Source organism: Marmota monax, unplaced genomic scaffold, assembly GCF_021218885.2.
Source record: "Marmota monax isolate L192 unplaced genomic scaffold, Marmota_monax_Labrador192_F-V1.1 WCK01_AAM20220418_F8-fsc00166, whole genome shotgun sequence".
Taxonomy (NCBI): domain Eukaryota; kingdom Metazoa; phylum Chordata; class Mammalia; order Rodentia; family Sciuridae; genus Marmota; species Marmota monax.
The window spans coordinates 3,810,675-3,833,891 of NW_026693344.1; the positions used below are offsets into that span (position 1 = coordinate 3,810,675).

The 23,217-nt window shown below is 45.8% G+C and overlaps 3 protein-coding genes across 3 annotated transcripts; all 3 read left to right on the forward strand.

The window, feature by feature from the left end:
• Positions 1–3,477: 3,477 nt before the first annotated feature.
• LOC124101091 (uncharacterized) lies at positions 3,478–6,814 on the forward strand. Its single transcript, XM_046456807.2, has 3 exons — positions 3,478–3,572; positions 4,719–4,789; positions 5,381–6,814. The coding sequence occupies exons 1-3, from the start codon at positions 3,478–3,480 to the stop codon at positions 6,724–6,726; spliced, it is 1,512 nt and encodes a 503-aa protein (XP_046312763.1). The 3' UTR covers positions 6,727–6,814.
• A 2,531-nt stretch (positions 6,815–9,345) lies between these two features.
• LOC131424646 (uncharacterized protein K02A2.6-like) lies at positions 9,346–10,457 on the forward strand. Its single transcript, XM_058583239.1, has one exon. It carries the CDS (start codon positions 9,355–9,357, stop codon positions 10,447–10,449), a length of 1,095 nt encoding a protein of 364 aa, XP_058439222.1. The 5' UTR covers positions 9,346–9,354; the 3' UTR covers positions 10,450–10,457.
• Positions 10,458–14,198: 3,741 nt separating this feature from the next.
• Positions 14,199–20,502, forward strand: LOC124101080 (uncharacterized). Its single transcript, XM_046456799.2, is given in 1 exon segment — positions 14,199–20,502. A coding segment is annotated over 1 exon segment (5,259 nt). The 5' UTR covers positions 14,199–15,243.
• Positions 20,503–23,217: the final 2,715 nt, after the last annotated feature.

The window sequence follows — 23,217 nt, forward strand, 5'->3', positions numbered from 1 at the left end:
ACCTTTGGGGTTCCCCCATATAAATAAAGCAAATGTGGGCTTTCAGGCTCTCTTTCCAGCTTGGAATCTGGACCCTTAAGGTCAAAGAGCTGTCCTGACCTTGGTCTTTAAAACTACTTTCTGTGTCATGTGATTTTTCAAAGTATTTCCCAGCCAACCCACTCCCCCAGGGGAACCCAGCTTTCATCACCTGCGAGGGCTGCAGGTGAGAGTTTTGATTTCTGTTTCCCTTATTGTTAGTGATGTTGCACATTTTTCATATATTTGTATTTCTTCTTTGAAAATTATATGTTTAATTCATTTGCCTATTTATTAGCTGTATCATCTAGTTTTGGTATTAAGTTTTTGTTTTGTTTTGTTTTGTTTTTTAGTTTTTTATTCTGGATATTGATCCTCTGTCAGAAGAGTAGCTGGAAAAGATTTTCTCCTTTTCTGTATGCTTTCTGTTCATATTCCTAATTGTTTCTTTTGCTATGCAGAAGGTTTTTAATTAATTAACTCTTGGCATAGGAGCATTCCTGAGTTTAGGAGTCCTATTGATAAAAGTCATTGCCTGTGCCTGTATCCTAGACTGTTGACCCTTTGCTTTCTTGTAGGATTTCCATTAAGATATAGTTTCATTATTCTGCATAGGATACACTGGTTTTCCCAGCACAATTTGTTTAAAAGGCTATCTTTTGTCCAATGTATGTTTTTGGCTCATTTGTGAAGGATCAAATTGTGGGATTCTCAAATGTATTTTCTTCTGTTTCTTTGGTCTTCCTGTGTATTTTCATGCCAGTACCATTGCAGTTTTGGTTACTATAGCTCCATAGTATAATATAAATTAAGGTATTTTGATGCCTCCAGCATTGCTTTTGTGGCTTAGAATTGCTTTGGCTATTCTGGTTCTTTTATACTTCCAAGTGGATATTAGGACTTTTTTCTTGTTCTGTGAAGAATGGAATTGGTATATTGATGGGAATTACATTAAATTTGCATATTGCTGTTGTTAGTATGGCCATTTTAACTATTAATTCTGCCTATCCAAGAACATGGGAGGTCTTTCTATTATCTGAGGTCTTCTTCAGTTTTTTCTTCAGTGTTCCATAAATTTTCTTTTTAGAGGTCTTTCACCTCCTTGACCAATTTTATTCTTTGGTATATTCTTGAGGCTATTGTGAATGGAATCGTTCTGGTTTTTTCTCAGCAGATTCATTGTTGACATGTAGGAAATCTATTGATTTTGTATATGGATTGTGTAACCCACATTACCAGATTTGTTTATTAGCACAAGTAGTCTTTTGGTGGAGTTTTTTTTTTTTTTTATCTTCTAGGTATAGGATCTTATCATCTGCCAATAGTAATAATTTGACTTCTTCCTTTTCTATTTTCATCCTCTTTATTTCCTTCTGTTGCTTAATTGCTCTGGCTAGAATTTTAGGGACTGTATTAAATAGAAATGTTGCCAGTAGACATCCTTGTCTTGTCCCAGCTTTTAAAGAAAATGCTTTCAGTTTTTCTGCTACTGTGAGGTTTGCTTTGGGTTTTTCATTTATAGTCTTTATGATGTTGTTTTAGTCAGCTTTTTCACTGCTGTGACTAAAGGATGCAATGACCACAATTATAGAGGAGAGAGAATTTATTTGAGAGCTCGTGGTTTCAGAGTACTTAGTCCATAGAAGGCCATCTTCATTCCCCAGGGCTCCAGGTAAGACAGGACCCCATGGTGGGAGAAGGTGGCAGAGGGAAGCAGCTAACATCACGGTGATCAGGAAACAGAGAGAGAGTTATCCACTTGTCAGATACAAATATGTATGCCTAAGCCATGCCCCAATTCCCACCTCCTCCAGCCACACCCTACCACTTCAGTTACTGCTCAGTTAATTCCTATTAGGGGATTAACTCATTGATTGGGTGAAGACTCTCACAATCCAATCATTTCTCCTCTGAACCTTCTTGCATTGTCTCACATGTGAGCTTTTGGGGGACACTTCATATCCAAACCATATCAGATGTTGAAGTAGGTTCCTTCTACCCCTAGTTTCTTCAGTGTTTTTATGGGTGCTGAGTGTTGTCAAAGGCTTTGTCTATGTCAATTGACATGCCTAAGTGATTTTGTCCTTAATTCTATTTATGTGATGAATTACATGTATTGATTTGTGTATGTTAAACCATCTTTGCACCTCTGGAATAAAACCAACATGGTTGTGATGTATAGCCTTCTTCATAAGTTGCTGAAACCCATTTGCCAACATTTTATTAAGTATTTTTCATCAGGGACATTGGTCCTTTATTGTGTTTCCTTGATGTGTCCTTATCTGATTTTGGTGTAAGCGTGATACTAGCTTCATAGAATGAATTAGGAAATATTCCATCTCTTTCTATTTAAGTTATAATTTGATGAGTATTGGCATTAATTCTTATCTCCCATGTCCCACAGGGCAATGGTGTCAGGGTCACTTTGCGTGAATTGGGCTGGCAATGAAAATACCACACAAACACCGAAATACCTTTATTGGGGTTCAAGGATGGCTCTGTGAATATACTATGTATACAACCAGAGATATGAAAAATTGTGCTTTATATATGTAATAAGAATTGTAATGCATTCTGCTGTTATGTATAAATAAAAAAAATTTTGAAAAGAAAAAATGTGAAAAATAAATAAGTAAATAAATAGCTGATCCACATGAAAAAGTGTTTCATTTCTTTTAAATCAACTATAATGCTCAGAAAAAAAGGTAAGTCAATGAACAGGGTAAGAAGTGCACCTAATTCTGCCTGTGCCAAATGGCGATGATTCTCCAGGAATAACAGCATAAGTGTATCCAACCCAAGGAAGGCCAGCGTTAACTCCCCAAGAGGGTCTGTCCATTTGGCCCAGGAGAGGACAATGACTGATCCATTTAACCTGTGCTGACTTTATTCCTGATGATGCTTTTACTTTTACATGGCTACCAGGTTTGGAGTAGAAGCTCCTGATGGTTTCTAACAGAGACAGAACGCAGAAGACATTGTGTTCTCCTGGGAAAGGCAAGCACTTCTCCTAGAGACACCTAGCAGCCTTTCCTCAGGAAGGACTGACTGCCTGCATGAATCTGTTATTGAGCAATCAAGCACTCAGGAAGAATTTGGGTAATGAGGTAGAAGAAGTGATACAGAACATGTAGCCACACTGACCTAGATTTGAATCCTGACTCCATTACTTCTAAGCTTGTGACCTTAGGCAGCTCATTCAGTCCCTCTTGTTCTGCTATTTTGAGTACAAAGAGCTAGAATAGACCACTTTCCTTTGTGGGGTGGGACAATAGCAAGGAGGCCCTATGACTGGAGCCTTGTGATGAAAATCCACAAATAGATAAAGTCAGTTAGGGTGGAGCCCACTGTATGGACCTCGAGCAAAGATTTAGAGTTTCTTCTTATGAGAAGCCATTGGAGGATTTTAAAAAGAGGAGAGACCTGATCTGGCCTCATTTTCCTAAGCCTTCTCTGGCTATGGAGGTGAAGAAGACTTTCGAAGCAGAAGGGGAAGTCCCACAGGTGGTAGCTGCACAATCCTGGGACAGCACATGCTGGCTTGGACATGCGCAGTGAGAGGAGAGTGCTGGGGAGAAGGGTCAGATGCAGGATCTCCAAGGTGCACTCCTGGATGTCTAGGAGGAAAGAAATCACAGAGAAAGAACCCCAGTAGCTGAGGAGAGCATCATCACACCAACTTGGCTCATGATTTAAACAATGTGCCAGAGAAAAGATGCCTGCTGTACTTGGCTTTACCAGTCCTTGTCCTCTTGGGTTGTAGTTGGAAACAGAATGGCCCAGAAAAACAGTGAGACCATGGAGTCCAGTCTCCCAGCAACTACATATGACCATGTGAAGAAGTGTGGCAGATGGGACATTAATAGGTGTATTTCTACTGTCATCCCCTGGGACATGGGGTATGCTGACCCAGTCATGACCTGAACTGTCAGAATAATCTGGGATTATACTGAGCAAAAGTTCCTGCAATCATGTCAGAAGACTTTGTCTCTGCTGAGCCTGGCTCATACACAGGAGCCCTTGATTGCAGGCTTCCACAGAAAAACTCATAAACAATTTTTTTCAATTTGTTTAAAATGATTTATTTAAAATAATAACACTATTATTTAATAGTAAAAAAGCAAGAAATATTGCCCTTGAAGGACCTCAAGACCCAGGCCCAGCATTAGGTGACCTAACCCCTAGGCCTCAAAGCTGCAAGACTCTCCCTCACCCAACCCCCATGTCAGAACCCCTCCAGCAGCACTAGCACCTCAGGTGTTGCACAATGTTACCACAAGATGTTCCATGTAGATAACCCTAACGGGCCCCCTACCACAAGATGTTCCTTTTAGACAGCCCTACCGATTAAACTTGAGAACTAGGTTTAAAAACAGGAACTGAAAGGACAGAATGTAATTTTATGGTTTTTCCGAGAACAAAAAGTTGAAAAACAAGTTTACCCCTAAGGTGACCCAACTGCTGGATTCAGAGGAACCAATAGAAAGGCTGTTGCTGTGCTAAGCTAAGAACTAACCCACCTGTTCCCTATAAAAGATCTGTACCCCAAAGCCCGGTGTGCCAGTTCACCAAAGCTCCGGCTGAGGTTACGCTGAGCACCCGCAGGCACCTGTGTGAGAATAAACGCCTCCTGCTTTTTGTAGCCAGTGTCTCGTGTGGTTCATTCCGGGTTTGGGATCTGTGGATCTTTCATTTTGGAGGTTCCACCGAGATCCAAGATCCCGGTTCCGATCCCGATCCCTATCCGGAGGACACCCGACATCACTGGGAGGTAAGCTGGCCAGCCCGAACTGTCTATCTTGTTGTCCTGTTGACTATCTGTTCTCTGTTTTGCGCAGCGTCTGAAAGCCTAGGCATAGTTATCTAGTATTCTGATTCTGAGGCAGTTCTGTGATCACTCAGGTTTCTGAGGCAGCCGGAGAAGGAGTTGACGAACTCAGACTTCTCCCCTGCCACCCTGGGAGACGTCCCAGGGATCAGAGGGGTCCATTTCTTTGGGGCCCCTGGTGTTTCCGAGGGATACATCGTTTTTGTAGGCGACAGAGAAGTACGAACTTCTCCCAGGCCATCTGATTCTTTTTTCGGTTTTCACCGAAGCCGCGCAGCAATCTCCCTACTTGGTTTCATTTTTGTGTCATTGTGTCTGTCTCTCTATTTCCTCTCTGAAAGTAACATGGGACAATCACTAACAACCCCTTTGAGCCTGACTCTAGACCATTGGCAAGATATTCAAGACCGGGCAGACAACCTGTCTGTGACGGTCAAAAAGAAGAAATGGAAAACTCTCTGTACTTCAGAATGGCCAACATTTAACACTGGCTGGCCAACAGAAGGGACTTTTGACGTTAATCTTATCTTACAGGTGAAAACCCGAATCTTCACCCATGGTCCTCAGGGACACCCCGACCAGATACCCTACATTGTTACCTCGGAGGACTTAGCCTCCAACCTGCCCCTTGGGTTGCTCCTTTCTCTCCACCCAAACCCCCTCTCCGTTCTCCCCTTGAACCCTCTGCTCCCCTCATTCCACTTCCCCCTCCCCAAACCTCTCATCTTTACCCTGTTCTTAACAAATCTGAGACCTCAGTTAAAACAGGGACAACACCAAAGAAGGTTCTACCGCCGGAGGACTCAGCTCTGATTGACTTGCTGACTGATGAGCCTCCTCCCTATCAGCCCCAACCCTTACAAGCCCCTGAACCTAATCAGCCATCCTCCGAGGACGAGAATCAGGAAAGCCCAGCCGCCAGTGCTCCCCCGGATCCATCTCCCATGGTGGGACGACTCCGGGGGCGCCAGGATTACACCGCCTCAGGAGACACCTCTAGAGTTCTCCCCCTGCGACAGACAGGGGGCCCCAATGGCCAATGTCAGTACTGGCCCTTTTCTGCCTCTGACCTCTATAACTGGAAAACCCATAACCCTTCCTTTTCTAAGGACCCTATAGCTTTAACCTCTCTGATTGAGTCTATTCTAGTAACTCATCAGCCAACATGGGATGATTGTCAGCAGCTCCTGCAGATACTCCTCACTTCAGAGGAAAAACAGAAAGTTCTTTTGGAAGCTCGCAAAAATGTGCCAGGGGACGACGGGCGTCCCACCCAACTCCCAAATTTGATTAACGAAGCTTTTCCTTTAATCAGGACAAACTGGGACTATACAACTGAAGCAGGTAGGGACCACCTACATCTCTATCGCCAGTTACTCATAGCGGGTCTCCATGCAGCAGGGCGGCGGCCCACCAATTTGGCTCAGGTAAGACAGACCACCCAAGGGGCAGAAGAAACCCCGACAGCATTCCTAGAAAGATTAAAGGAGGCTTATCGGAGGTTTACTCCCTTCGATCCTGACAGTGAGGACCAAAGAGGGAACATATCCATGGCTTTCATTTGGCAGTCCGCCCCAGATATCAGGACTAAATTACAAAGATTAGATAACTTACAAGATTTTTCTCTGGCAGACTTACTGAAGGAAGCCGAAAAGATATATAACAAAAGAGAAACTCCAGAAGAACGAGAGGACAGGATCAGAAAGATGCAGGAAGAACGAGAACTTAAGCTTAGAGAGGAATCAGACAAAAAAGAAAGAGAAAGAGAGCGGAGGTGTAACAGGGAACTAAGTAAAATATTGGCCACCGTAGTTCAGGCAGGACATCAGGGAAACAGAGTAAACAGGGACAGGGAGCAAAGCAGACCCCGTGTAGACTGAGATCAATGTGCCTACTGCAAGGAAAAAGGACACTGGGTAAAAGACTGCCCAAAGAGACCCCCCAACCCCAGGAGAGATACCAACCGGGCCCCCCGACTGCTGGCATTAGATGAATATTAGGGGAGTCAGGGCCAGGAGCTCCCCCCTGAGCCCCGGGTAACCCTACAAGTAGGGGAGCAACCTGTGACCTTCCTAGTGGATACTGGAGCCCAACACTCGGTGCTGACACAGACACCAGGGCCCATGAGCCACAAAACGACATGGGTCCAAGGCGCCACTGGGAGCAAACCCTACCGGTGGACCACCAAGAGAGAAGTACACCTTGCCACAGGTAAGGTTTCCCATTCGTTCCTACACGTGCCTGACTGTCCGTATCCACTGTTGGGAAGAGACTTATTGACCAAATTGAGAGCCCAAATTTATTTTAAGGATGGAAGGGCTTCCATCACGGGACCAAACCAGACTCCCCTACATGTATTGACTTTCAAATTGGAAGACGAATATAAACTTTTTGACAAACCCTCGGTATCTATGAGAGACATGGACTATTGGCTTAGTTCCTACCCGGAGGCCTGGGCTGAAACCGGAGGAATGGGAATGGCAAAACAACGGCCTCCAATAGTCATTCATCTGAAGGCCGCTGCTACTCCCATCAATATTAAACAATATCCTATGTCAAGGGAGGCCTATCAGGGCATCAAGCCGCACATCAAACGCCTCCTAGACCAAGGCATCCTAACACCTTGCCAATCGCCCTGGAACACCCCATTACTGCCAGTTAAAAAGCCGGGGACTAATGATTACAGACCGGTCCAAGACTTAAGGGAAGTTAACAAGAGGGTAGAAGATATTCACCCCACAGTGCCAAATCCTTACAATCTCCTTAGCACTTTGCCTCCTACTCATACTTGGTATACTGTTCTGGATCTGAAAGATGCTTTTTTCTGCCTAAGACTGTCTCCCCAAAGTCAGGCTCTCTTTGCATTTGAATGGAAAGATCCCGAAGGAGGAGTCTCTGGACAACTGACCTGGACGAGACTGCCACAAGGATTTAAAAACAGCCCGACACTCTTCGATGAGGCTTTGCATCAAGATTTGGCAGACTTCCGAGTAAGACACCCTTCCCTAATCATGCTTCAATATGTAGATGACATCTTGCTGGCTGCGACCTCCGAGGAAGATTGCCAGGCAGGTACGGAGGAATTATTGCAAACTTTGGGACTATTAGGGTATAGGGCGTCAGCAAAGAAGGCCCAAATCTGTCAGACAAAAGTTACCTATCTGGGCTATGAACTCCATGATGGTCAACGATGGTTGACAGCTGCCAGAAAAGAGACTATCTCAAGTATACCAACCCCCCAGAGTCCCAAGCAACTGCGGGAATTCCTGGGGACCGCAGGTTTCTGTAGACTCTGGATTCCTGGGTTTGCTGAGATAGCAGCCCCCTTGTATCTACTGACTAAGCAAGGTAACTCCTTCACTTGGACTAAAGAACATCAATTGGCATTTGAACACATCAAATTGGCTCTTCTGTCAGTCCCTGCTTTGGGCTTACCGGACGTTACCAAGCCCTTTGATCTACTTGTAGATGAAAAACGGGGTTATGCAAAAGGGGTTTTAACCCAAAAACTGGGGCCCTGGAGGCGACCTATAGCCTACCTGTCAAAGAAATTAGATCCAGTGGCAACAGGATGGCCACCATGCCTCCGGATGATCGCAGCCGTGGCTCTTCTGATTAAGGATACCACTAAACTGACTTTGGGACAGCCATTAACCCTATTAGCCCCTCATGCCGTTGAGACTGTAATTCGCCAGCCACCTGATCTCTGGATGTCAAATGCCCGACTCACCCATTACCAGTCTTTGTTATTGGACACCGACCGAATTCAGTTCGGTCCCGTGGTGACACTGAATCCAGCGACCCTCCTGCCGCTCCCAGGAAAAGCAGATCCTCACAACTGCCAGCAGATTCTTGCAGAGACACAGGGAACCCGGCCAGACCTCACCGACCAACCGATGAAGGATGCGGAGTTGGTCTGGTACACAGATGGAAACAGTTATCTGCTCAATGGAGAACGACGAGCAGGAGCAGCCATCACCACCGAATCTGAGGTAATATGGGCGAGTGAACTTCCGGGCGGAACAGCAGCTCAGCGGGCAGAACTGATAGCGCTGACTCAAGCTTTAAAGTTGGCAGAGGGGAAGAAACTAAACGTGTACACTGACAGTAGATATGCCTTTGCTACTGCTCACATACACGGAGAAATTTATAGACGCTGGGGGCTACTAACCTCAGAAGGAAAAGAGATCAAAAATAAGGCTGAAATATTAGCTTTACTTAAAGCTTTATTTTTGCCTAAAAAGTTAAGTATCATGCATTGTCCCGGTCATCAAAGAGGAAATACTCCAGAGGCCAAAGGGAACAGATTAGCAGATGAAACAGCCAAGAAGGCAGCCCTAGGGCCACAGCTTTTGATAGTGACTCTATTGCCCCAATGAGCAGACCCACAACATGATGACCATGAGGAACACTGGGTCTATGAAGATAAGGATTTAAGTGCCATACAGAAACTGGGGGCCACTTACGACCCTGAGAAAAACGTCTGGAAATATCAAGGAAAGACTATCATGCCCCTCAAAAATTCAAAACAATTAGTGAAGTCCCTACACAGACTGACACATCTTGGGGCTAAAAAGATGAAAGAGCTCTTAGAGCGTGGGGAAGGTACTTTATATCTTCCAAACAGGGATCAACTTCTGCGCCAGGAAGCAGAAAACTGTCAAGCATGTGCCCAGGTAAATGCTGGTAAGATCAAAATTGGAACAGGGATCCGGATGAAAGGCCATAAGCCCGGAACCCATTGGGAAATAGACTTCACTGAAATTAAACCTGGTATGTATGGCTACAAATATCTTTTGGTTTTTATTGACACTTTCTCTGGATGGACAGAGGCATTTCCGACTCGGCATGAGACTGCTAAAGTGGTTGCAAAGAAATTACTGGAAGAAATCTTTCCCAGGTATGGGGTACCTGGGACCATTGGGTCAGATAACGGGCCTGCCTTCGTCTCCCAGGTAAGTCAGATGGTGGCCAATACATTGGGGATTAATTGGAAATTACATTGTGCTTATAGACCCCAAAGTTCAGGACAGGTAGAAAGGATGAATAGAACCATCAAGGAGACTTTAACTAAATTAACGCTTGAAACTGGCACTAGAGACTGGGTACAACTCCTACCTTTAGCTTTATACCGGGCCCGGAACACCCCAGGCCCACAGGGACTAACCCCATTTGAGATTCTGTACGGTGCACCACCACCTGCTGTTAACTTTTATGAAACTGAAACCTATGCCTCCCTCACCCCATCTATGCAGACTCATTTGTGTGCCTTGCAGTTGGTCCAGAACGAGGTCTGGAAGCCTCTAGCCGCAGCATACAAGGAGGAACTCAAAACCCCCTCGCTGCCACATCCCTTCAAAGTCGGAGACACCGTCTGGGTATGCAGGCACCAGAGCAAGAACCTTGAACCGCGGTGGAAAGGACCTTACACCATCCTGCTGACCACTCCCACTGCAATCAAAGTGGACGGCATCACTGCTTGGATCCACGCTTCCCACGTGAAAGCTGCACATCCGCAGGAGTCCACAGACGCCTCTCTGGATCCAGAATGGAGGCTGCAACGCACCCAAAACCCTCTAAAGATAAGACTTACACGCTGTTAATCACTCTTGCTCTCTACGCTACTCCCCTCATCCTAGGTAGTAATCCCCATACCCCCATGAAGTTGACTTGGCAGGTGTATTCCGAAACCGGGAAAATAATTTGGTCTATTACAGCAGCCCACATCCCTGGCACATGGTGGCCTATTTTGACCCCAGACTTTTGCCAACTAGCCGCTGAATCAGACTCTTGGGATATTCCCGGCAACTCACATGACCTCAGTACTTATTGTTCTACCCCCATAACGAGATGCAGACTGGGTCAACATGACTTTTACGTTTGTCCCAAAGAAGGGAGAAACCGAACCCAAGCACGTAGATGTGGAAATTATGAAACATACTTTTGCTCCTCCTGGGGCTGTGAAACTACAGGGGACGCTCACTGGAAACCTTCTTCTGATAAGGAATTCATAACAATACTCAAAAACTTCACTCCCCATGGCACGCGCCCCTCTGATTGCTATCCCCCCCCTAAATCTTACTACCAAGGGGACAAATCATTGCCCTTACGGATACAGTTTACAAAAAAAGGAAAAGAACAGCTAGATCCCTGGCTCACTGGGAGAACATGGGGCCTTAGATGGTTTATGAAAGGAGATGATCTCGGTGTAATTCTCAGAATCAAATTATCTCTAACCCCAATTTTGATGAGCCCAATAGGACCTAATCCTGCTCTCGGGGACCAAAGAGCTCCCTCAGTTCCCAGACAATCAAAAAGTCCGCCCAAAGTACCTCCCAGTGAGCCACCCATGTCTCAAATTGTAACCATAGACTATCAAACCTCTAGTTACTCCCCCGAACCCACACTCCCTGGAACCGAAAACCGATTGTTAGATTTGATTCAAGGAGCCTTTTATGCCCTCAATGCCACCGACCCAGACCGCACCCGGGAATGTTGGCTCTGTCTCACCTTCGGCCCACCCTACTATGAAGGAATAGCAATAATGTCTGACTGGAACAGTAACATAAACCCTGATCCTAAATGTATGTCCCTGCCCGGCTATAAACTCACCATCACTGAAGTTTCAGGACAAGGGATCTGTGTAGGAAATATACCCCTGTCACATCAACCTCTCTGTAACACCACCCTCCTGACAAATGGCTCACAAAATAATTATTTGTGGGGTCCCCCCGGAACTTATTGGGCCTGCAACATTGGACTGACCCCCTGTATTTCCACGGCAATCCTCAATGCCTCCACTGATTTTTGTGTGTTAGTCCGAATCTACCCACGACTATTCTATTATTCCTCAGAGGAGTTTGAAGGACATTTCATGGGCAGGATTCGATACACCCGAGAGCCTATCAGCCTTACCCTGGCAGTCTTGTTAGGAGCAGGAGTATTGGCAGGAATTGGGACTGGGGCTGCAGCTCTGGTTGAGGGCCCCCGACAGCTAGGGATTCTAGAGGCTGCAATCCAACAAGACCTAAGAGCAATAGAAACCTCTGTAACTGCTTTAGAAAAATCCCTAACCTCCTTATCAGAAGTTGTCTTGCAGAATAGACGAGGTCTGGACCTATTATTCTTGAAGGAGGGAGGACTTTGTGCAGCCTTAAAAGAAAACTGTTGCTTTTACACCGATCACACAGGGGTAGTAAGGGAGTCTATGACAAAGCTTAGAGAAAGACTAGATGCAAGGGAAAGGTCTCTGCAGGGCTCCCAAAGTTGGTTTGAAAGCTGGTTTAATAAGTCCCCTTGGTTAACTACTATATTTTCTACTGTAGCCGGTCCCTTAATTGTATTGCTGCTGATCTTAACATTTGGGCCCTGCATATTTAACAAATTAATGCAATTTATAAAAGAAAGATTGTCTGTAATTCAAACTATGGTCCTCGCGCAGCAATATCAAGTACTCCCACAGCACCCTGAGCCATCAGCTGAGCAAATGCCGGACTCTGAGCAGGTAGATCAATGGATATAAGATTATATCCCGGATAAAGAAAAAGGGGGAAATGAAGGACCTCAAGACCCAGGCCCAGCATTAGGTGACCTAACCCCTAGGCCTCAAAGCTGCAAGACGCTTCCTCACCCAACCCCCATGTCAGAACCCCTCCAGCAGCACTAGCACCTCAGGTGTTGCACAATGTTACCACAAGATGTTCCATGTAGATAACCCTAACGGGCCCCCTACCACAAGATGTTCCTTTTAGACAGCCCTACCGATTAAACTTGAGAACTAGGTTTAAAAACAGGAACTGAAAGGACAGAATGTAATTTTATGGTTTTTCCGAGAACAAAAAGTTGAAAAACAAGTTTACCCCCAAGGTGACCCAACTGCTGGATTCAGAGGAACCAATAGAAAGGCTGTTGCTGTGCTAAGCTAAGAACTAACCCACCTGTTCCCTATAAAAGATCTGTACCCCAAAGACCGGTGTGCCAGTTCACCGAAGCTCCGGCTGAGGTTACGCTGAGCACCCGCAGGCACCTGTGTGAGAATAAACGCCTCCTGCTTCTTGCAGCCAGTGTCTCGTGTGGTTCATTCCGGGTTTGGGATCTGTGGATCTTTCACCCTCAAAATTATTTTTTATTTATGTGCTCTTTATTCACAAAAATTAGCAAATTAATAGATTTTATAAGAAATTGGTGAAAAATATTCAAGGGGTTTTTGTTTAGTTTGCAATTTTATGAATTTATTACTTAAAAGCTTAGTCTAGTATTTTTTTGGTACTCCATGTGTATAATTTTAAGACTCTTTGAAGTGTGGTAAATATATTGCATGATTATTATGTCAGAATTGAAAGACACAGTTAAACAAGATAAAAATTAGATCACCCACAACTATGCCACTTAGTTTGATGTCACTGAGAGGAGGATCTGTACTCACTGACTTCATTGTCATTTTAAGTCCTTGGGTCAATTCCAGGGCAAGCACTACCATTCAGCCCTCTCAGGCTCTTCATTCACTCTTGAACTCACTCTAGTGATTTACTCCTCAAGTACCCCTCTAAAGTTCTTTTAACCAAAGTTACCATTCATTTTCACTTTAGCAAATCTAAACGTAACTTCATTCACCACATTTTACATTTATACACTGAACAATGAAACATATCCATTTTTAATTCCAAGGATTCCCAAACTACTTAAAAAGGGCATAGACTCCATGTATATTAGCAGCTCTGGAAAACGACTTCTCTTTCACAACCACACCTGGAGGTATGGACAGCCCTCTATCCCAAACAAATAATGTTAGTAAAACTAAGACAACATCAGCACAGAGTGCAAAAATAAGAACAGCCTAATTGAAAATGGGGAGGAACAAGTACCCAGAACAGCCTGTTCTTAAGTGGACACAATCTGGTATGATCAGAGAAAATAACAAATTCTCAGTGTTCTCCTCGGGAGTCAGAAAAAGGTAACATAAGTCCAACATTTTGGTTTTTCAGGTGATGGTTTTCTGTCTCCTGTGACATAGAGAGCTGAAATAGAGGCCCCTGAGAACAAGAGAGAACTTGACAACTGGTTGAGCACCCATGTACTGCAGACAAACCACAGGAGGAATAGTAGGTTATTCATTTGTGACAGGTCACAGCTCTCTGCTTGAAAGGCTCAGAGAATTTGAATTTTCAGAAAGGATGGAGAGGTCATGAAATATCTAGCTGAGATTATTAGTGAAGGTCTTCCCCTGCATGAAGCCACTCTGAGAGAGAATATCCAAAAAGAAATTCTTAGTCACAGGTATACCAGTATAAGGACCACTACATGATGAGTCAGAAGACACAGCAGGTATTGTACAAAAACCTGACAGTGTAGGACCTCAAGACCCAGGCCCAGCATTAGATGACCAAACCCCTAGGCCTCAAAGCTGCAAGACACATCCTCACCCAACCCCCATGTCAAAACCCCTCCAGCAGCATGTAGCACCTCAGGTGTTGCACAATGTTACCACAAGATGTTCCATGTAGATAACCCTAATGGGCCCCCTATCACAAGATGTTCCTTTTAGACAGTCCTACTGGTTAAACTTGAGAACTAGGTTTAAAAACAGGAACTGAAAGGACAGAATGCAATTTTATGGTTTTTCTGAGAACAAAAAGTTGAAAAACAAGTTTACCCCCCTAGGTGACTCAACTGCTAAATTCAGAGGGACCAATAGGAAGGCTGTTGCTGTGCTAAGCTAAGACCTAACCCACCTGTTCCATATAAAAGATCTATACCCCAAAGCCCGGTGTGCCAGCTCATCAAAGCTCCGGCTGAGGTTTTGCTGTGCACCCGCAGGCGCCTGTGTGAGAATAAACGCCTCCTGCTTTTTGCAGCCAGTGTCTCGTGTGGTTCATTCCGGGTTTGGGATCTGTGGATATTTCATTGTGGAGGTCCCACCGAGATCCAAGATCCCGGTTCCGGTTCCGATCCCGGTCCCTATCCGGAGGACACCCGACATCACTGGGAGGTAAGCTGGCCAGCTCAAACTGACTGTCTTGTTGTCCTGTTGGTTATCTGTTCTTTGTTCCGCGCAGCGTCTGTAAGACTATATGATCCTAGGCATAGTCATTTAGTATTCTGAGTATTCTGAGGCAGTTCTGTCATTTAGTATTCTGAGGCAGCTTGAGAAGGAGTTGACGAACTCGGACTTCTCCCCTGCCACCCTGGGAGACGTCCCAGGGATCAGAAGGGTCCATTTCTTTGGGGCCCCCGGTGTTTCCGAGGGTTACACCATTTTTGTAGGCGAAAGAGAAGTACAAACTTCTCCCAGGCCATCTGATTTGTTCGGTTTCCACCGAAGCCGCGCAGCGATCTCACTGTTTGGTTTCGTTTTTGTGTCATTGTGTCTGTCTCTCTATTTCCTCTCTGAAAGTAACATGGGACAATCACTAACAACCCCTTTGAGCCTAACTCTAGATCATTGGCAAGACGTTCAAGATCGAGCAGACAACCTGTCCGTGACAGTCAAAAAGAAAAAATGGAAAACTCTCTGTACTTCAGAATGGCCAACATTCAACACCAGCTGGCCAGCAGAAGGGACTTTTAATACTGATCTTATTTTCCAGGTGAAAACCCGAATCTTCACCCATGGTCCTCATGGACACCCTGACCAGATACCCTACATTGTTACCTGGGAGGACTTAGCCTCCAACCCCCCCCCTTGGGTTGCTCCTTTCTCTCCACCCAAACCCCCTCTCCGTCCTCCCCTTAAACCCTCTGCTCCCCTCATTCCACTTCCCCCTCCCCAAACCTCTCATCTTTACCCTGTTCTTAACAAATCTGAGACCTCAGTTAAAACAGGGACAACACCAAAGAAGGTTCTACCGCCGGAGGACTCAACTCTAATTGACTTGCTGACTGATGAGCCTCCTCCCTATCAGCCCCAGCCCTTACAAGCCCCTGAACCTGATCAAGCATCCTCCGAGGACGAGAACCAAGAAGGCCCAGTCGCCAATGCTCCCCCGGATCCTTCTCCCATGGTGGGACGGCTCCGGGGACGCCGGGATCACACCGCCTCAGGAGACACCTCCAGAGTTCTCCCCCTGCGACAGACGGGAGGCCCCAATGGCCAATATCAGTATTGGCCTTTTTCTGCCTCTGACCTCTATAACTGGAAAACCCATAACCCTTCCTTTTCTAAAGACCCTATAGCTCTAACCTCTTTGATTGAGTCTATCCTAGTAACTCATCAGCCAACATGGGATGACTGCCAGCAGCTCCTGCAAATTCTCCTCACTTCAGAGGAGAAACAAAAAGTTCTTTTGGAAGCTCGCAAAAATGTGCCAGGGGACGATGGGCGTCCCACCCAACTCCCAAATTTGATTAATGAAGCTTTTCCTTTAACCCGGCCAAACTGGGACCATGCGACTGAAGCAGGTAGGGACCACCTACGTCTCTATCGCCAGTTACTCATAGCGGGTCTCCATGCAGCAGGGCGACGACCCACTAATTTGGCTCAGGTAAGACAGACTACCCAAGGGGCAACAGAAACCCCGACAGCATTTCTAGAAAGATTAAAAGAGGCATATCGGAGGTTTACTCCTTTTGATCCTGATAGCGAGGACCAAAAAGGAAATGTATCTATGGCTTTCATTTGGCAGTCCGCCCCAGATATCAGGTCTAAATTGCAGAGACTAGATAACTTGCAAGATTTTTCTCTGGCAGACTTACTGAAGGAAGCCGAAAAGATATATAACAAAAGAGAAACTCCAGAAGAACGAGAGGACAGGATCAGAAAGATGCAGGAAGAACGAGAACTTAAGCTTAGAGAGGAATCAGACAAAAAAGAAAGGGAAAGAGAACAAAGGCGTAACAGGGAACTAAGTAAAATATTGGCCACCGTAGTTCAGGCAGGACATCAGGGAAACAAAGTAAACAGGGACAGGGAGCAAAGCAGACCCCGTGTAGACCGAGATCAATGTGCCTACTGCAAGGAAAAAGGACACTGGGTAAAAGACTGCCCAAAGAGACCCCCCAACCCCAGGAGAGATACCAACCGGGCTCCCCGACTGCTAACATTAGATGAGGATTAGAGGAGTCAGGGCCAGGAGCTCCCCCCTGAGCCCCGGGTAACTCTACAAGTAGGGGAGCAACCTGTGACCTTCCTAGTGGATACCGGAGCCCAACACTCAGTGCTGACACAGACACCAGGACCCATGAGCCACAAAACGACGTGGGTCCAAGGTGCCACTGGGAGTAAACCCTACCGGTGGACCACCACGAGAGAAGTACACCTTGCCACAGGTAAGGTTTCTCATTCGTTCCTACACGTGCCTGACTGTCCGTATCCACTGTTGGGAAGAGACTTATTGGCTAAATTGAGAGCCCAAATTTATTTTAAAGATGGGGGCGTCTCCATCACGGGGCCAAACCAGACTCCATTACATATATTGACTTTCAAATTGGAAGACGAATATAAACTTTTTGACAAGCCCTCGGTACCTATGAAAGACATGGACTATTGGCTTAGTTCCTACCCGGAGGCCTGGGCTGAAACCGGAGGAATGGGATTGGCAAAACAACGGCCCCCAATAGTCATTCATCTGAAGGCCGCTGCTACTCCCATTAATATCAAACAATATCCTATGTCAAGAGAGGCCTATCAAGGCATCAAGCCGCATATCAAACGCCTCCTAGACCAAGGCATCCTAACACCTTGCCAATCGCCCTGGAACACCCCACTACTACCAGTTAAAAAGCCGGGGACTAATGATTACAGACCAGTCCAAGACTTAAGGGAAGTTAACAAGAGGGTATGCGATATCCACCCCACAGTGCCAAATCCTTACAATCTCCTTAGCACTTTGCCTCCTACTCATACTTGGTATACTGTTCTGGATCTGAAAGATGCTTTTTTCTGCCTAAGACTGTCTCCCCAAAGTCAGGCTCTCTTCGCATTTGAATGGAAAGATCCAGAAGGGGGAATCTCTGGACAGCTGACCTGGACGAGACTGCCACAAGGATTTAAAAACAGCCCAACACTCTTCGATGAGGCTTTGCATCAGGATTTGGCAGACTTCCGTGTAAGGCACCCTTCCCTAATCATGCTCCAATATGTAGATGACATCTTGCTGGCTGCGACCTCCGAGGAAGATTGCCAGGCAGGTACGGAGAAATTATTGCAAACTTTGGGGCTACTAGGGTATAGGGCGTCAGCAAAGAAGGCCCAAATCTGTCAGACAAAAGTTACCTATCTGGGCTATGAACTCCATGATGGTCAACGATGGTTGACAACTGCCAGAAAAGAGACTATCTCAAGTATACCAACCCCCCAGAGTCCCAAGCAACTGCGGGAATTCCTGGGGACCGCAGGTTTCTGTAGACTCTGGATTCCTGGGTTTGCTGAGATAGCAGCCCCCTTGTATCTACTAACTAAGCAAGGTAACTCCTTTGCTTGGACTAAGGAACATCAATTGGCATTTGATAACATCAAATTGGCTCTTCTGTCAGCCCCTGCTTTGGGCTTACCGGACATTACCAAGCCCTTTGATCTGTTTATAGATGAAAAACGGGGATATGCAAAAGGGGTTTTAACCCAAAAACTAGGGCCCTGGAGGCGACCTATAGCCTACCTGTCAAAGAAATTAGATCCAGTGGCAGCAGGATGGCCACCATGCCTCCGGATGATTGCAGCTGTGGCTCTGCTGATTAAGGATGCCACTAAACTGACTTTGGGACAGCCATTAACCCTGTTAACCCCTCATGCCATCGAAACTGTGATTCGCCAGCCGCCTGATCGCTGGATGTCAAATGCCCGACTCACCCATTACCAGTCTTTGTTATTGGACACCGACCGAATTCAGTTTGGTCCCATGGTGACGCTGAATCCAGCGACCCTCCTGCCGCTCCCAGGAAAAGCCGATCCTCACAACTGTCAGCAGATTCTTGCAGAGACACAGGGAACCCGGCCGGACCTCACCGACCAACCGATGAAGGATGTGGAGCTGGTCTGGTACACAGATGGAAGCAGTTATCTGCTCAATGGAGAACGACGAGCAGGAGCAGCCGTCACCACCGAATCTGAGGTAATATGGGCGAGTGCACTTCCGGGCGGAACATCAGCTCAGCGGGCAGAACTGATAGCGCTGACTCAAGCGTTAAAGTTGGCAGAGGGGAAGAAACTAAACGTGTACACTGACAGTAGATATGCCTTTGCTACTGCTCACATACACGGAGAAATTTACAGACGCCGGGGTCTACTAAGCTCAGAAGGAAAAGAGATCAAAAATAAGGCTGAAATATTAGCCTTACTTAAAGCTTTATTCTTGCCTAAAAAGTTAAGTATCATGCATTGCCCCGGTCATCAAAAAGGTAATACTCCAGAGGCCAAAGGGAACAGATTAGCAGATGAAACGGCCAAGAAAGCAGCCCTAGGGCCACAGCTTTTGATAGTGACTCTATTGCCCCAACGAGTAGACCCACCACATGATGACCATGAAGAACACTGGGTCTATGAAGATAAAGATTTAGATGCCATACAAAAACTGGGGGCCACTTATGACCCCGGAAAAAATGTCTGGAAATATCAAGGAAAGACTATCATGCCCCTCAAAAATTCAAAACAATTAGTAAAGTCCCTACACAGACTAACACACCTTGGGGCTAAAAAGATGAAGGAGCTCTTAGAGCGTGGGGAAGGTACTTTATATCTTCCAAACAGGGATCAACTTCTGCGCCAAGAAGCAGAAAACTGTCAAGCATGTGCCCAGGTAAATGCTGGTAAGATCAAAATTGGAACAGGGATCCGGGTAAAAGGCCATAAGCCCGGAACCCATTGGGAAATAGACTTCACTGAAATTAAACCTGGTATGTATGGCTACAAATATCTTCTGGTTTTTGTTGACACTTTCTCTGGATGGACCGAGGCATTCCCAACTCGGCATGAGACTGCTAAGGTGGTTGCAAAGAAATTACTGGAAGAAATCTTTCCCAGGTATGGAGTACCCGGGACCATTGGGTCAGATAACGGGCCTGCCTTTGTCTCCCAGGTAAGTCAGATGGTGGCCAATACATTGGGGATTAATTGGAAATTACATTGTGCTTATAGACCCCAAAGTTCAGGACAGGTAGAAAGGATGAATAGAACCATCAAGGAGACTCTAACTAAATTAACGCTTGAAACTGGCACTAGAGACTGGGTACAACTCCTACCTTTAGCTTTATACCGGGCCCGAAACACCCCAGGCCCACAGGGGCTAACCCCATTTGAGATTTTGTATGGTGCACCACCACCTGCTGTTAACTTTTATGAAACTGAAACTTATGCCTCCCTCACCCCATCTATGCAGACTCATTTGCGTGCCTTGCAGTTGGTCCAGAACGAGGTTTGGAAGCCTCTAGCCGCAGCATACAAGGAGGAACTCAAAACCCCCTCGCTGCCACATCCCTTCAAAGTCGGAGACACCGTCTGGGTACGCAGGCACCAGAGCAAGAACCTCGAACCGCGGTGGAAAGGACCTTACACCATCCTGCTGACCACTCCCACTGCAATCAAAGTGGACGGCATCACCGCTTGGATCCACGCTTCCCACGTGAAAGCTGCACATCCGCAGGAGCCCACAGACGCCTCTCTGGATCCAGAATGGAAACTGCAACGCACCCAAAACCCGCTAAAGATAAGACTTACACGTTGTTAATCACTCTTGCTCTCTACGCTACTCCCCTCGTCCTAGGTAGTAATCCCCATACCCCCATGAAGTTGACTTGGCAGGTGTATTCCGAAACCGGAAAAATAATTTGGTCTATTACAGCAGCCCACATCCCTGGCACATGGTGGCCTATTTTGACCCCAGACTTTTGTCAACTAGCCGCTGAATCAGACTCTTGGGATATTCCCGGCAACTCACATGACCTCAGTACTTATTGTTCTACCCCCATAACGAGATGCAGACTGGGTCAACATGACTTTTACGTTTGTCCCAAAGAAGGGAGAAACCGAACCCAAGCACGTAGATGTGAAAATTATAAAACATACTTTTGCTCCTCCTGGGGCTGTGAAACTACAGGGGACGCTCACTGGAAACCTTCTTCTGATAAGGAATTCATAACAATACTCAAAAACTTCACTCCCCATGGTACGCGCCCCTCTGATTGCTATCCCCCCCCTACATCTTACTACCAAGGGGACAAATCATTGCCCTTACGGATACAGTTTACAGAAAAAGGAAAAGAACAGCTAGATCCCTGGCTCACTGGGAGAACATGGGGCCTTAGATGGTTTATAAAAGGAGATGATCTCGGTGTAATTCTCAGAATCAAATTATCTCTAACCCCAATTTTGATGAGCCCAATAGGACCTAATCCTGTTCTCGGGGACCAAAGAGCTCCCTCAGTTCCCAGACAATCAAAAAGTCCGCCCAAAGTACCTCCCAGTGAGCCACCCATGTCTCAAATTGTAACCATAGACTGTCAAACCTCTAGTTACTCCCCCGAACCCACACTCCCTGAAACCGAAAACCGATTGTTAGATTTGATTCAAGGAGCCTTTTATGCCCTCAATGCCACCAACCCAGACCGCACCCGGGAATGTTGGCTCTGTCTCACCTTCGGCCCACCCTACTATGAAGGAATAGCAATAATGTCTGACTGGAACAGTAACACAAACCCTGATCCTAAATGTATGTCCCTGCCCGGCTATAAACTCACCATCACTGAAGTTTCAGGACAAGGGATCTGTGTAGGAAATATACCCCTGTCACATCAACCTCTCTGTAACACCACCCTCCTGACAAATGGCTCACAAAATAACTATTTGTGGGGTCCCCCCGGAACTTATTGGGCCTGCAACATTGGACTGACCCCCTGTATTTCCACGGCAATCCTCAATGCCTCCACTGATTTTTGTGTGTTAGTCCGAATCTACCCACGACTATTCTATTATTCCTCAGAGGAATTTGAAGGACATTTCATGGGCAGGATTCGATACACCCGAGAGCCTATTAGCCTTACCCTGGCAGTCTTGTTAGGAGCAGGAGTATTGGCAGGAATTGGGACTGGGGCTGCAGCTCTGGTTGAGGGCCCCCGACAGCTAGGGATTCTAGAAGCTGCAATCCAACAAGACCTAAGAGCAATAGAAACCTCTGTAACTGCTTTAGAAAAATCCCTAACCTCCTTATCAGAAGTTGTCTTGCAGAATAGACGAGGTCTGGACCTATTATTCTTGAAGGAGGGAGGACTTTGTACAGCCTTAAAAGAAAACTGTTGCTTTTACACCGATCACACAGGGGTAGTAAGGGAGTCTATGACAAAGCTTAGAGAAAGACTAGATGCAAGGGAAAGGTCTCTGCAAAGCTCCCAAAGTTGGTTTGAAAGCTGGTTTAATAACTCCCCTTGGTTAACTACTATATTATCTACTGTAGCCGGTCCCTTAATTGTATTGCTGCTGATCTTAACATTTGGGCCCTGCATATTTAACAAATTAATGCAATTTATAAAAGAAAGATTGTCTGTAATTCAAACTATGGTACTCGCGCAGCAATATCAAGTACTCCCACAGCACCCTGAACCATCAGCTGAGCAAATACCGGACTCTGAGCAGGTAGATCAATGGATATAAGATTATATCCCGGATAAAGAAAAAGGGGGGAATGTAGGACCTCAAGACCCAGGCCCAGCATTAGATGACCAAACCCCTAGGCCTCAAAGCTGCAAGACACATCCTCACCCAACCCCCATGTCAAAACCCCTCCAGCAGCATGTAGCACCTCAGGTGTTGCACAATGTTACCACAAGATGTTCCATGTAGATAACCCTAATGGGCCCCCTATCACAAGATGTTCCTTTTAGACAGTCCTACTGGTTAAACTTGAGAACTAGGTTTAAAAACAGGAACTGAAAGGACAGAATGCAATTTTATGGTTTTTCTGAGAACAAAAAGTTGAAAAACAAGTTTACCCCCCTAGGTGACTCAACTGCTAAATTCAGAGGGACCAATAGGAAGGCTGTTGCTGTGCTAAGCTAAGACCTAACCCACCTGTTCCATATAAAAGATCTATACCCCAAAGCCCGGTGTGCCAGCTCATCAAAGCTCCGGCTGAGGTTTTGCTGTGCACCCGCAGGCGCCTGTGTGAGAATAAACGCCTCCTGCTTTTTGCAGCCAGTGTCTCGTGTGGTTCATTCCGGGTTTGGGATCTGTGGATATTTCAACAGATTTAAAATAGACATCTTAGTATTTGTGTTAAGAGATGAGCAAGAGTGACAAAAACATTTCCATCTTAAAATTACAAAAAATATTACTAACAATGAAAGAAATGAATAACTTTGGAAATGTAATATCAGGAATAAATTGATACAAAATTCAAATAATCATTAAATTTGTGGCTCTCAATCTTCTTTTTTTCCCCACCCGCAAT